Source organism: Penicillium chrysogenum, assembly GCF_028827035.1.
Source record: "Penicillium chrysogenum strain IBT 35668 chromosome Unknown utg000002l_segment0_segment0, whole genome shotgun sequence".
NCBI classification, from domain to species: domain Eukaryota; kingdom Fungi; phylum Ascomycota; class Eurotiomycetes; order Eurotiales; family Aspergillaceae; genus Penicillium; species Penicillium chrysogenum.
Window position 1 is genome coordinate 5129095 of NW_026622750.1, and position 13932 is coordinate 5143026.

General features: G+C 49.7%; 8 protein-coding genes across 8 annotated transcripts; 4 read left to right on the forward strand and 4 right to left on the reverse strand.

Moving 5' to 3' along the window:
- Positions 1–53: 53 nt before the first annotated feature.
- On the forward strand, positions 54–776 carry N7489_005138 (B3/B4 domain-containing protein; the record flags this gene model as incomplete). Its single annotated transcript, XM_056710890.1, has 1 exon — positions 54–776. The coding sequence occupies one exon, from the start codon at positions 54–56 to the stop codon at positions 774–776; it is 723 nt and encodes a 240-aa protein (XP_056569311.1).
- A 389-nt stretch (positions 777–1165) lies between these two features.
- Positions 1166–1522, reverse strand: N7489_005139 (uncharacterized protein; the record flags this gene model as incomplete). Its single annotated transcript, XM_056710891.1, has 1 exon — positions 1166–1522. One exon carries the CDS (start codon positions 1520–1522, stop codon positions 1166–1168), a length of 357 nt encoding a protein of 118 aa, XP_056569312.1.
- A 741-nt stretch (positions 1523–2263) lies between these two features.
- N7489_005140 (uncharacterized protein) lies at positions 2264–3784 on the reverse strand (the record flags this gene model as incomplete). Its single annotated transcript, XM_056710892.1, has 1 exon — positions 2264–3784. The coding sequence occupies one exon, from the start codon at positions 3782–3784 to the stop codon at positions 2264–2266; it is 1521 nt and encodes a 506-aa protein (XP_056569313.1).
- Positions 3785–4837: 1053 nt separating this feature from the next.
- On the forward strand, positions 4838–6037 carry N7489_005141 (SAM-dependent methyltransferase; the record flags this gene model as incomplete). The annotated part of the gene is made up of 1 exon (XM_056710893.1): positions 4838–6037. One exon carries the CDS (start codon positions 4838–4840, stop codon positions 6035–6037), a length of 1200 nt encoding a protein of 399 aa, XP_056569314.1.
- A 502-nt stretch (positions 6038–6539) lies between these two features.
- N7489_005142 (NAD-dependent epimerase/dehydratase family protein) lies at positions 6540–7917 on the forward strand (the record flags this gene model as incomplete). Its single annotated transcript, XM_056710894.1, has 7 exons — positions 6540–6586; positions 6650–6825; positions 6885–6991; positions 7047–7251; positions 7303–7409; positions 7465–7745; positions 7794–7917. 7 exons carry the CDS (start codon positions 6540–6542, stop codon positions 7915–7917), a joined length of 1047 nt encoding a protein of 348 aa, XP_056569315.1.
- A 423-nt stretch (positions 7918–8340) lies between these two features.
- Positions 8341–10008, reverse strand: N7489_005143 (putative F-box protein (Pof7); the record flags this gene model as incomplete). The annotated part of the gene is made up of 3 exons (XM_056710895.1): positions 8341–9570; positions 9627–9773; positions 9820–10008. The coding sequence occupies 3 exons, from the start codon at positions 10006–10008 to the stop codon at positions 8341–8343; spliced, it is 1566 nt and encodes a 521-aa protein (XP_056569316.1).
- A 560-nt stretch (positions 10009–10568) lies between these two features.
- N7489_005144 (uncharacterized protein) lies at positions 10569–11461 on the reverse strand (the record flags this gene model as incomplete). The annotated part of the gene is made up of 2 exons (XM_056710896.1): positions 10569–11342; positions 11405–11461. 2 exons carry the CDS (start codon positions 11459–11461, stop codon positions 10569–10571), a joined length of 831 nt encoding a protein of 276 aa, XP_056569317.1.
- Positions 11462–12052: 591 nt separating this feature from the next.
- N7489_005145 (uncharacterized protein) lies at positions 12053–12983 on the forward strand (the record flags this gene model as incomplete). Its single annotated transcript, XM_056710897.1, has 2 exons — positions 12053–12322; positions 12384–12983. 2 exons carry the CDS (start codon positions 12053–12055, stop codon positions 12981–12983), a joined length of 870 nt encoding a protein of 289 aa, XP_056569318.1.
- Between the last annotated feature and the right edge of the window lie 949 nt (positions 12984–13932).

Here is a 13932-nt window from a genome sequence, read left to right on the forward strand (position 1 = left end):
CCAATTCGCAACAACTACGCACATCCCCAGGCGTCTTTAGTTCATTCTCAGTCATGGGCGGGTCACAAGTGGCACAAAAGTTACTGCAGGGTGCACATGTAGCTCCGGAAATCTTCCAATTGCGTCCAGATTACCGCGCCCTCCTGATGGTGGTAGAGGGTATTCCTCCAGGCCCAAGTGATGATTTTAGCGAGGCCCTCTTGAGGGAGGCTGAAAATTCCGTCAAGGACAAGCTCTCCAATTGTCCCGTTACCGAACTTCCACACATCGCTGCGTGGCGCGAAGCCTACAAAGCCTTTGGAGCAAAGCCACAAAAAACACGCAACAGCCTCGAGGCTCTGACCCGTCGCGCGCAGGATGGCTTGCCGCGGGTCAACCGGCTCACCGACATCTACAATGCTATCTCCGTCAAGTATCAGATCCCATTTGGAGGCGAGGACCTCGACAAATACGATGGATCGCCTTTCCTAGTCCGCGCCACGGGTAGTGAGAAGTTCGAGACTTTTTCTGGCGGGGAGCCCCAAACGGAACTTGCAGCTCCAGGGGAGCCAGTTTGGTGTGACAATAGTGGCATCACTTGCCGTCGCTGGAATTGGAGACAGGGCCCGCGGACTGCCTTGACCGATGATACCTCGCGCGTTTTATTCATCCTAGATGCACTAGAGCCACTGACCGACGATGCTCTGGCTCAAGCTGCCGATGAGCTCGACTCGGCTTTGAAACGTCTATCGCCTGAGGTGCAAACAGCGCGCCGAGTCATTGGCCCTTTGGATTGATCCCTTCCTAATGACTATCCGTCTGGAGCAGGATCTCCCTGTCAATAAAAGTATCAGTGCCCTATATGTGTGATCAACATTGTGAGAAGTAAGACGATTCACTTAAATAAATAGACAAAATGCCGTAGACAGTACAGTCGTCTCCCGTCTGTTCCAGCACTTGACCTAAATAAAAATTAGTCGTTTGCATTTGGCGGATACCAAGAGTGGTTTGTTATCTGCACCTGGTACATATCCTGAGGTTCGGTACGACTAACCCGGCTCTGTGGCCACCAATGAAGACGCCAGATTAGCAGGTCCTTGTGTCGTATCGGCGTCAGGGATCTCGGCGTCGGTTTGCTAGCCGATCCTCTACTCTCGCCGGGACTGGATAATCACCCATCGTGCAATCACCCGTTGATAATACATTCGTATTTGGATTCTGTGACCTCCTTAGGTCGTAGACTTTTTGCTTTGAACGGGGTTGTCGCAGTCGTCGGAGCGCGAATATAACGGGTGCTATGACACGATGCAAGAAGCGACCAGAAGCCATCTGGGATGCCACCGACGTACTGCTCGGGCACTCCAGCGTCTGTTGCTTTCGGCGAGTGGCCGACCGCACAACCGGTAGCATTTTGGCTGTTGATCACTAACTTCCTTATCGGCAGATGGGTGATGTCCCTCGCCGGTCCCTGGCCCAGACCTTTCGTGATGACCGAGATGAGGTTGTAGCGGGAGGATACTTGACCAGCGAGTCCCGATCTCATTAAGTTGTATCTCGTTATAAGGGCGGGAACATATTGCAGAGTCAATGGGTGTCCAAAGAGTTGAGCATTATCCACTCCGTTGTCACGACTAAGTTATCCCAAAGTTACTACCTAGCTGAGAAGTAAGTGGAGAAGGCTCCATACAGAGGAACATTGTCGGGCAAGGGAGAGTGGGAGCACTTACCTACATATGGAAGTACCTAGGTAGAAATCCAATGAAGCGAAAGTGAGAGGTGAATCAAAGAAGTGCCGAGAGAATTCCCCCGGTGGACACTGGTATATCCATGGATTGGACCTACTCCTGGTCGTACCTACCCTATTTGGAATCTATACTAAACACTTCTAGACACCCGGGCATCCAGGTACTTTATAGCCAAAGGGAGATTTCGCAGCGATTGTGTCTTCCAACCCACGTGCACATTCTACGAGTTGCCACCAAATATTTTCACACGGATTCCAAAGGGCATCAGAATGATATCAACAAGGACATCTAAAAAGAGATGCCAAAGATATTTATTTACAAAGGCATCGTAGTAGACGTTGACTGAGTCGCCTTCCACATGCAAGTCATCTCTTCCAACCAACGGTTACCTTCGGAGAGTTTTGTTGCGGTGACGATATTTTACCCAGATCAACGAACAGCTGTACGCCCAAACGGTCTTCAGTGCGAATATTGTACACGCATAGATCCAGTCTTTATGTACAAAGCCAATAACCACGTCTCATAATGATGGAACAACTTTACAAAACGGGGGTGGACGTTCCAAGCTTCAGAATTGAAAATCCACTGCTCTTCGCAGCGTTTAATTCCTTTAGTGCCACGTCCGGAATCACCGAGTCTGAATCCATACGCACAAAAATGCACAGTTTGTTCAGATGGGGTAGCCTTGTGGCCCGAGCATCTGAAAAGCCCTCAAGTAAATGGGAGATGCACCTCAGATGGTCGGGATCAAATGTGTTGAGATACAAGCTGAACCTTTCAATGGATGCGGGCAACATATCAGTCAGTCTGGGCCAGGCCGGACTGCCAACGGACTCAAATTCAGCCCATTCCAAATCTCTCATCGACGGTTCATATGCGGGACCGCACAGCATGTCAACGTCCAATTCAAGCACAGCCAATTTCTGGAAACGAGTCATATCCATCAGTGTGGCTCCCTTATTACCCCAGTCATTGAATATTGTCACCGACAATTCCCTGAGTGTCTTTGCGCAGACAATCTGCACCGTGTCCAGAAATGCACCAATGTTCCAGTTATAGCCACAGCCATGCCACTTGGTTTCGTGCGAAAACTCAAATATCTCCAGGTTTGGAATTCGCTCGAGTAGCTGTGACAGCTCCTCTGGGCCGGCGACACTTGACTCCAAAGTCAGTTTTCGTAGGTTTGTGCTATAACATCCGATCATCGGGTCAAATGCAATCCCAGTGTACCCGTCGTCCTTCAAGATGCAACTGCGTAGGGAGACTTCAGACACAGAATTGATTGCCAGGAATGGCACAAATGGTGTCAACGGGGACTTCTCTTCATAGCCGATATCACGCGATGGCTGCACGGCGGAGAGCAGGGATAATGGCGCGTCCGGAAATTCATCAGGGCGATTGGCCCGGTGGGTAATCAGTCTGAGTACAGACCAAAGAGGCTCGTCCGTCCCCGACCACGTGGGGTGTGTATCGCGAGAGTCCAGTTCATCCCAACGTGGGTGTGGAGCCACCTTTCGTACTTGCGATAGCAAGGTCAGGAGGAAGACATCTGCATGTATCATGGACGATCGGATGCCTTCAATCCAATCATCAACATCCCCCCCTACGGCTTTGATGAAGGGCGACGTAAGCACCAGATTCCTTAGAGTCTCAGGTACCTCAGCTTCCAGGGAGTTTATCACATCTTCATCTTCCTCTTCATCTGCATCTGCGGACCCCCTGAGGTCAATAGATTGTATGTATTGCGCCACAGAGTGGTCCAGAGCGATATGTTCCAACAGCTCCCGCGTGGTCATGATGCGGATGCCTGTGTCCTGGGTAATCTGATCCCAATATTCGCCTGAGTCAGATTCCTCTGCCCATTCTGGTTTTTCTTCAAATTTTCGCGAAAATGTAAAGTGTCGGAACCGTCTCCGTCGTGTAGCATATTGCGCTCGAAAAGGGGTGCTGGCAGCAAAGAGAGTTTTGCAAGACAGGGCAGTGGCTTCGAAATCCGCGGGGATTGTTTCTTGTAGGATCTGCCCCAGGAGTTCCAGGGGAAGGCCAAGCAACGACGGCATCCTGTTTACTTTTATTTCTTGATTTCTTTCTTTCGTGAAGCTCTATCTGAGTTGAAGATGAGCTTTCTTCGATTGTTTATATTATTTGAAACTTGAGGACAGACTGAAACGAGGAATATAAGGTGGCCACCGCCAGGCACCGTGGCAGAATAAGTGGGGGCCATATCCCAGTCTGCCACCCCCAGGGGATGCCGACTTGTCGGGATTCCATATCTCTTACTGACGTTTCTTCAATAGGTTCATAATGCGTCACTCTTCCTTTTTCAGTCTCAAAACCCTCCGCTCTTCTATCCTGAGGCTCTTCCGCCCCCTTGTTTTTCCTCGGTTACGAATTACAGGATCATAGCAGGGTCAGGAAGCCTTATCAATCAATGATTTGAATGCGTATGCTGAATATCAACCAGGACAAAAAAAAGAAAGAAAGAAAGAAAAAACAGAGAAACGACCCTGCGGTTTCTGAGCACGCCTCTCGCCTATACTGGCGGATTTAGACTCTCTTAGACGACAGCGACGAAAACGCACCTTTGCCACATGCCATTATAGACACTGTCGCACACGTCCCCGCAAATCATGCCGACCAGATTCTCACTCTTCTTGAAGTACGAGCTTTTATGACATGATGCTCATACTATGCTCAGCTTTCCACAGTGTATGATATGCACTGACAGAGCCTAATTAAATCTCTTTCCATGCGCGTCTCAGCCGCAGCTGAAGCACATATACCACTTCCCCCACAACAATGCATGCTAGATCTGTGTCTTTACTTTTAATTTGCTGGGAGGGTTACAAATGTGATGCAACGGACCTGCAGATGCTATCGCTCGTGAGACATTGAGCGAATGGGCTGATTCCGTGAACCGCTAATGCAGGTAGTCGTGGATATAGTTGTAATAAAAGCGACATGTCACACCTGCCTGGTATTTGCTTTTAAATACTGTGACGGCTGCCCTTGTCATTTCAAATCTAGTCCTCGACTACTCAACCTCATCTTCCCAGGTCTATACATCACTACCGGAAGAATTGCCAAAATCGAACACTATCTTCAATCCTGCGATGGCGGTAGTAGTATCCCGGAACAGTCTACCACGCACAGGTGTCGCCGCACTCCTAGCAGGATTGAAGACGCCCGGAGAAATTCAGCTGCCCAATGGCGCAATTGTACCTGTCGGCATCGGGGAACCGGTCTATCGAGTCATCTTCCGCTCGGAGCGTGCCCTCCGCACACCGATGACAGAAATGGGCGTTGGTCGAGCCTATCTAGCCGGCGATATCGAGGTGGAAGGTGATTTCGGCGCCCTCTTCAACGCCCGCCAGAATTTACAGGAGAAAGTGCCCCTGAGACAGAAATTCCAATTCGTATACGACTTCATCAGAACGGCGACCAAGATGAACGCCCAGGCTATCGGTGATCATTATGGGCTTTCTGATGAATTCTATCTCACGTTTCTTGACCAGCGGTTCCGGTTCTATTCACAGGGTCTATTTCAACGACATGACGAGACGCTCGAAGAGGCCTCTGAGCACAAAATGGAGACCATGTTTGCTGCTCTCGATCTAAAACCAGGCATGAGGCTTCTGGATATTGGTGGTGGATGGGGTGGTGTGACGCAGTATTGCGGTGCTCGAGGCATACATGTCACTACGTTAACCATCGCACCCAATGGCGCTCGCTATATCCAACGTGTTATAGAGGACAATAATCTCCCTGGTCAAGTCTTCCTGCAGGACTTCCTTAACCATGAACCAGAGGAGCCATACGATCATGTTGTCAATTTGGGGGTGATCGAGCACATCCCCAATTATCGTCGTTTTGCACGCAGGATGTGGGATGTGCTGAAACCTGGTGGTCGCATGTATCTGGACGGCTCGGCGGCTGTTGAGAAGTTTGCTGTTAGCTCCTTTACCAGAGACTATATTTGGCGTGGGACACATACCTTTATGACTCTTCAGGACGTTCTTGCGGAACTTTTATACCATGGGTTTGCGGTATTGGATGTTGTCAATGAGACTCGGGACTACGAGCTCACTATGCTGGAATGGGCAAAGCGTCTAGACTTGGCTAAAGACGATCTAATCGAGCGTTGGGGAGAGCAGAATTATCGTGTCTTTCGATTGTTCCTGTGGGGTGGCACACATGCATTTAAAACCAACGCCTTGCAGGCCTACCATCTTGTCGCGGAACGAACAATCTCCCCTGGTCCGCGCCCATCTATTCCTCGGCGGTTCCAACAGTTCTTAAGAAACCTGCGTTAATCTATTGCTGTCAACTTTGGGGACGCCATGGTTGTAATTAGAAGGGAATATTGCTTTCATTTTACTATAACCATACACCGTGGATGGAATGGATGGCACCGGTCTAACTGTACTCTGGGTCTTCAAGTCAATTGTCTCATATATTCTTAAACCGAGAGTAAGAGTGTAGGAAGATCAAAAACGCTTCACGATATCGTCGCAATATAGCAGTCCAACTGACACGTAACTTCCATTTGTTCATCGGAGTATCCGAATGGCTAGATAGTAGTCATAACCGAAGTAAAGTGCCTCAATTGGACAGGGTACGGGCGAAGATATCTGCCAAGAATAAACATATTTATCGTCAACCTTCCAGGGTTGGAACGTCGGGGGAATTAATAATCGACGCGGTCATTTTAAGGTTATGGATGAGAACATGACGAAAAACTATAAGTTGGCCAGGATGCCCGAGATATGCCTTACTGACAAACCTTCATTCGTCTAAACCTTTCCAATAAGCAAAATGGCCAGTGAGACACAAGTTCTGATTCTCGGTGCAACCGGATACATGTACGTAAAGTCTACCATCGTTTCGGAGTTCCTCTCACAACCAGCTGACCAAGATTTTACCAGCGGGGGCTCAATTATTGCTGAGCTACTGCGATCTCCGGCTTCCAAATTGAGCATTTCCGCATTGATCCGTCGTTCAGAACAGGCGGCCAAGCTCGACTCTCTTGGCGTGAAGCCGATCCTGTTTGATGGCTTGGATGATCTGGAGGCTTGCATAAATGCCGCTTCCCAACACGATCGTACTGATATTCTAAGTCTTTCCAAATCGCTGCTAGATCTGCTAACAAGGCCTTCCCAGTTGTGATCAACGCAGCATCTGCGTCCCATGACCGTTCCGCTAAGGCGCTGATCGAAGGTTTAGCACTTAGACAGAAGGCCACGGGCAAGGAATGTTATCTCATTCATGTGAGCTTGTCTATCATATGGTGTAGACTTACGGATGAACTGATGGAAAGTTTAGACTTCGGGCACCTCAATTCTGGGTGATCATCTCTACACCGGCACACCACAGGACCAGAAAATCTGGTCTGATGAGAAAGACAACATATTTGAGATGGAGAAGAACCACCCTGAGCGCTACGGGCAACGTGTCACCGATGTTACAGTTGTTGAGACAGGCTTGCGCCTTGGTGTCAAGACGTACATTGTCGTCCCTCCCACCATCTGTACGCGGAGCCAATACTACTGAAAGTGATCCTTATGCTGACACCCAGCAGATGGACAAGGTGATGGCCCATTTGCGACGTTAAGTCAGCAGGTGCCTAACTTTGCGCGGTTGACCCGGAAGCGCGGATTTGCAGTCGTGATTGAAAGTGGCAAGGGTGTACGTATGATATCCATGTCTCCGGTATACTTACTAATGCAGTACCAATTCATAGATTTGGAATCATGTTCACATTGCCGATCTTTCTGCTTTCTATGGTCTGCTCTTCTGTGCGGTTATTGAGCAAAAGACATGGCTTCCCTCCGGCCCAGAGGCTATCTTCTTCGTTGAAAGTGGTGAGCATACATGGCTCCAGGTTAGCCAGGGTATCGCCGATGCTATGCAAAAGAGCGGTCTACTGGCGACGAATGAAGTGAAGTCAATCAGCCTCAAAGAAGCAGCCGCGGAAATTACAGGAGGCAATGAGAGTCTTGCAGAGATCACCCTGGCTTCAAAGTAAGTAAGTCCCTTTAGAATGCAATAATAAGCTAACAATACGTGTAGTTCGAGGGCTCGTGCTGACCTTGCTCGGAACCGACTTGGTTGGAGCACGCTCCGAGGATTAGCTGACTTTTTGGACCACTTCGATGCCGAAATATCAGCTATGCTTGGAGAGCTGAGGGGTTAGATTATTAGGCGCGAAGTACTTAGCACTAAGGTCAACAACGACGTCTTGCGGTACACTTTGTTATCTTTGTCGATCCAACAAAATTATTCTGGAGAGAGTCTTCGTGTGACGTCGTAATAGCTTAATCCTTAAGACAAGATGTTGACTTGGACGAATGAAAACCCCGTGTCATGTATAGGATTATTCTCTCAATTTAACATTTGATGGACTTGATATGTACGTACCTATCTAGGTAGGTAGGTACCTAGGTAGGTATCGTCTTGTTTTTGTAAGCACTTAGCTTAACCTTTACAAAAAACCGAAGAAATGGGTAAGGATTTCTTAAGAAATATTTCTAGTAGACCGAAACCTGATTCTCCACTTTTTTATGTATGTGTATATCCAGATCATTATGTACAAGTCGTCAATCATGCGTTCATAGTATCAATCCAGCCCCCAGCCGCGTACGCGTCGGAACACATATGCTCGGTCATTGCGAAGGCCGAACTCGCCCCAGTCGTCCGTCAGTCTGTTGTAACTCCAGAAACCCTTCCACGCTAGCTTGGTGTTCTTGGATGGGTTGGGAGGGGCCGGTCCAACTTGAGCAGATTTCGGTACGGTCGGTGAACGTAGCGATAGATGCATCGTGTAAACATACTTGGGATCTACACCCTCTGTTTCAATGAGGAGATCTCGCTCGTCCGAAAGCAGCGATTTCTGGTCGGATGCTGAGCCAGGCTTCCAGATTTCGGCGGGGGCTTCGGAAATTTCAGACGTGTCAACGGGTGAAGCCAAACGCCACCGGCCTCGAAGGCCATGCTTCAATGTATTCATGGCGAGAGGTGGCACGGAATCAGTTGCGCCAGAGAGTGTATGACCCGCATCAGAAGCACGCCGTTGATGCTTCCGGTGTGCTGGGGTGCGCGCCGCCGCCACATTTTCCTTGCTGATGTGAGGAACCACATCGACAGGCTCCGTCGAAGTGAGAAGCGAGATTACCGAGCCATCTGGGTAGAACCGCAGGTAGCGGTAGTAAGTCACGATATGGATGGGACTGTTCCACGACAAATTGGAGTACGCAGAGGCAGCACCAGCCCGAGTGTAGTTGACCGTGCTGATGTAGATGCCCGTGAAACGAATCCGAGGGAGGGTCTGGAACACTTGGCTCCACGAAGACAGCGGCGGAGGGATCTCCACAGGCCCATCCTTGGGAAATGGAGTGTATCGCGGCGCAAGGGTATAGATCGGTTCGCCATGCAGGTCGCACGCAAAGTCATAATGCATTCCCTGGAAGCCAAATTCCCGGGTTTGACAGATCCGTCTCCAGATATGCTGCTCATGGGCGAAATGGTAGGCCATCCGCTTACACACCAATGATGTCCGACCGAAGGCAGATGGGTCATCCATTGCCACATGTCGCAGGATCTCAACTAGCACTTCCGATGGCACGGTGGCAATTGGGCAAGGGGGCGGTGGTGTGTTTTCAACGATGGGCTCTAGCGGTGATATTGGCACGTGCGCAAACGACGCAATGAGCTCAAGTGTCGGGAGAGTTGGGCCCTCTTCAGTCTGCTGGGTCACAGCGGCAGGGGTGGCGGCTGCGGGCTGATTTGGCTTCTTCCATACATGGGCATAATGCTTATTCCGGTAAGACTTATCGACAGACGAATCTAGCTGCACAGAAATGAGCATTGGCATCGTAATTGCCATTCATAGCGACCATAACTCACCCTATATGCCTTTCGGTAATGTGAAAGACTGTCGCCCAGGTTGCCTTCGGCCTCCTTCTCGACCGCTCGTTCAAAGTGCTCCAACGCAGACGTTGGTTCTGCTACCTCTCGGCGCGAGAAGTCATCTTCGGGTGGTTCCACGCTCAGCTGCCCAACTTGTTGGGCGAGCTCATCGGGGTCGAAGGAAGCCAACGGGGGGGCCCTCCTCTTCGATCGCTTTGCGGTGAGAGGCCTCATGGCGTGTGGGCGGAAGACGAGCGGGTGGCGGGGCAGTTGCAGTCGGAGAAGCTGAAGCTGGAGCGGTAGTCTTGGGTTTTGATCGACGAGTGACCTCCTCGCGCCACTGTCGGCGGAACGACTCGAGTTCGTCGTTGTCGTCCATGGCGAGGTGGTGGTAGGAGGGAAGTCTCATCCAAACATTTCTCACCTGAAGGCCATGACACGCCGATCTCGGGTGGCTTGGCATCCCCGGCTTTTTCAAGCTATGACCTCACATTGGAACTCGACTTCGTCTTTCACAGCCTTCTTCGTTGTATCACTACCTTTTTTTTAAACATTAGGCATTGTTCTACATATCATAAATTGTTGAAAGCAATTCGTGTATCATTCATTAGCCTGGTCCCCTGTCTGACCACGAAGGATCTGTCTCATGCGCTTGACGGGTGTACCACTTTCTCGAGATAGGGGCATGCAAAAGCTGTCCAAGAAGTCGACGCATCTATTATCCGACTCCCTGCTGTGCTGCTCGGGAAGGGCTAAGAGCCGGAGCGGAAGCCTCGGACCTCGCAGCGTCAATGATCCGCTGATTCGCTATCGATACCATTATGAGGCACAGCAGGAATTTGGAGCCTGAGAGTGCCTTGTCCCAGACATGCGCAATTTATCTCAATGCATTAATGGCATTGGAAATCTGTATTATTGCTCTGTGTATTGGCTTGCGTGCTAACCGGAAATCTTAGTTTCATCGATGCTACAAATGACCAAATCTGCCTTCAAGCGCTTCTCATAAATAGCCTGCGCATTCAAATAATCATTTTCGTCCACCCGACGAAATCCGCTTTCAATGTTTGGCTCAATTCCTGCCTGGACGTGTCGTTTTGCCACTCGCTCTCTAGCGACTACTAAGTCCGCATCGACAAACAGCCGATAGTCAAATAGAGTGGCCACGTCGCGCCAAGATGGTTCATCAAAGAGGAGATAGTTTCCCTCGACAATCACTATGGATGTCTCGGGGGCGAGGACAATACTGTTGGATACCGGATCTTTCTGCTTATGATCGAAGGATGGCGCATAGAGAATCTTAGCCGAATTGCCGTCAGCCCATATCCGCAAGCTCTGTATGTATTCCTTGAACCCTGCCACATCAAATGTCCACGGGGCACCTCGTCGAGCGTAAGCTTGCTTTCGGTTGGAGAACTGGTCCAACGCAGCTCGAGGTAGATGAAAGCCATCCATTGGGATACACATTGCATGATGACAGACAGATCCATCCATCTCATTCAGTCCTTCCACGACCGCCTTAGCTAACGTAGTCTTTCCTGACCCTGGAATCCCGGCTATCGCCACCAGGAGTCGCTTTCCCCCCTGGGCCAAAGAAAGGCCATGGATGGACTTGGCCACTTGCGTATATATTTCATCCATTAAACGAGAGTGTTGGAATTGTAGTGATGTAGAATGGGGGTCTAAAACAACTTTGCATTTCATCAATATCTTGCTCTTAGTACAAATATACCAATACATTCAGCAGATACGTACCTTCGATATAAGTTGGAACTCACAATTGGGGAGTTTACCAAGAAAGCAGCGTTGTTGTTAAATATAACCAACTTGAACATGAAGGGAGTCAGATCCTCCGTGTCTGCTCCCTTTTGAAGAACAACTGGTTAGTCTACGAGACGGCTTGGTAACACATTATCGGCCGACAGTCCTCCGAGAATGTCAGATCTATGTGGCTGCCGTGCAGGTATAGTGCCAGCGGCGATAGGAATCTCAGAGATGACTCGTGCAGATGGCACCACAGGTGAGACCCGGTCGATCGCATGGCCAATAGTACCATATGGAGACTTTCCGCTCGGTTCGCTGCCGACGGACGGCGAAGAGCCGTTTAGGCTTCGACAACCCCTCCCCGGACTACTACGTCCGCCAGGCGGACTGCAATGTCCGCCTCTGAGTTACTTGGATAGTCTGAAGTTTTAGAGCTACCAAACAAACATCATTGTTGTAAGTGGGTGCGCTGCGCGGACATCCGTTTGCGTTGCACAGCGAAGGGTGCCAGGTACATACCGAGGTCCTCGCATCGATGGATATATGAAATGATGATGGTGGCCGAGTAAATTACAGTATAAAATCTCTTACGCCCTCCTACCTTCACAACCGTCAAGGTTCTTTGTCTCTCAGAAGCTACCGTCCCGGAAACTACGTTCAACATGGTCACGAAAGAAAGCATCCGGCGCCCTAATCCGACATTGTCGGACAGCGTTTTCGAAATGTTCCAAATGCACGGCAAGGTAGTGATCATCACCGGTGGCACCGGTGGAATCGGCTACCAGATTGCTCGTGGCCTAGCGGAAGCTGGTGCCAACATTGCTATTTGGTCTCACAAGTCTTCGCAAGGCGAGCAATTAGCAACATCACTCGAGAAAGACTTTGGTGTCAAGGCAAAGGCGTACAAGTGCTCTGTGCAAAACTTTGACGAGGTAAGTCCTTCTACTTCCAACCCGATTCATAAGGCAGTGATACCGACTTGAACGTATGCAGGTTCAAGCAGCAACTGACGCTGTGGTGCGTGACTTTGGCCGGCTGGATGTCATGATTGCGAACGCGGGCATCCCATCGAAGGCAGGCGCTTTGGACGATAACTTGGAAGACTGGCACAGGGTGGTGGATGTGGACTTCTCGGGTGCATACTACTGCGCGCGTGTTGCTGGTGGGATCTTCCGGAAACAAGGGTCAGGTAACATGATCTTCACGGCGTCCATGTCGGGCCACGCAGCGAATGTTCCCCAGCAGCAGGTTAGCTATCATATTTCGGTACTCGGAAGGAAGGAGGACTCGGCTAACCATAAAAAGGCTTGCTACAACGCTTGCAAAGCAGGAGTTATCCACCTGGCTAAGTCGCTGGCTGTGGAATGGGCTGGGTTTGCCCGCGTTAACTCCGTCAGTCCTGGTTATATCGACACACCCATTAGTGGAAGCTGTCCATTTGAGATGAAGGAGGAGTGGTATAGCCTCACACCTCTCAGACGGGATGCTGACCCACGCGAGCTGAAGGGTGTCTATCTGTACCTTGCGAGTGACGCCAGTACCTATACGACAGGATCGGATATCGTCGTTGATGGAGGATACACATGCCGGTAAAATAAGGTGCGGCAGTTATTTTAAGGCATTTTTATTGGACCGGCACACGCTCTGATTTGCGATGGGCAAACGCATGGCTTCATTAATGAAATACACTTTACTTATATGTGTAATGCCTAGCACTCTCTATTTGCGCTCCTATAACCAGGGGCTTGTATTATCAATGTACCAACTGATGATGTACGTAGTCTCACAAGTCCAAGAAGGACAAAACTGGGGGCCGCGTTCAAAATCGTAGTGAGGGTTTATAGGGTGCGAGTATTACAGCGAAGACAGGCTCCCACAGGAAATTGAGGCTTAAGGTATAATGATATACCGTAGACATGCTAAGCCAATCGGTGAAACCATAACTGTGCTCGACTACGAAAGAAAAGCTTTACACTTAACTATAGGACCGAAAACTACTATAGATTTATAAATAGTGACAGGTCAAGGTTTTTAGCTTTGGAGGCCCTAGCCATGGGCCCAACGGACTGGCTTGTCCTGGGCTGGTTGGATGTGCTCTTGGCAGGTTTTGGCAGGTTAGGCGAGGTCTACTAATAGTTAAACGGGCCATTATAACTTGATTTGAGTCTCGCGAGAACCATCTTCTTTCAGTTAGATGGCTCAATACGAGTTGTAAGATTATGATGAGCGATAACAAACTTTGCAAACCCTCGTTATCTTCAAATGGGCATGATCGCTCAATGAACAGCCCCAAAAAGTGGAACCGGGAGCCGACCTGCATAGGAACACGAACGGTGCCGCGTCTTACCGGCTGCCCCTGCCAAGATTTGAGGCATTGAGCCCTATCATTGGCGACAGAAGTATGGATTAGATCTCGCCAAGAATGGCTTGTCATGTCATGAATTGGGAGATGTCCAATAGGGAAATATCCTCAGCGGGTTGAGGACGACGATCACGAGAAGACGATTGGCACCTTCACAACATAAGTATAAGTTGCGGGAGC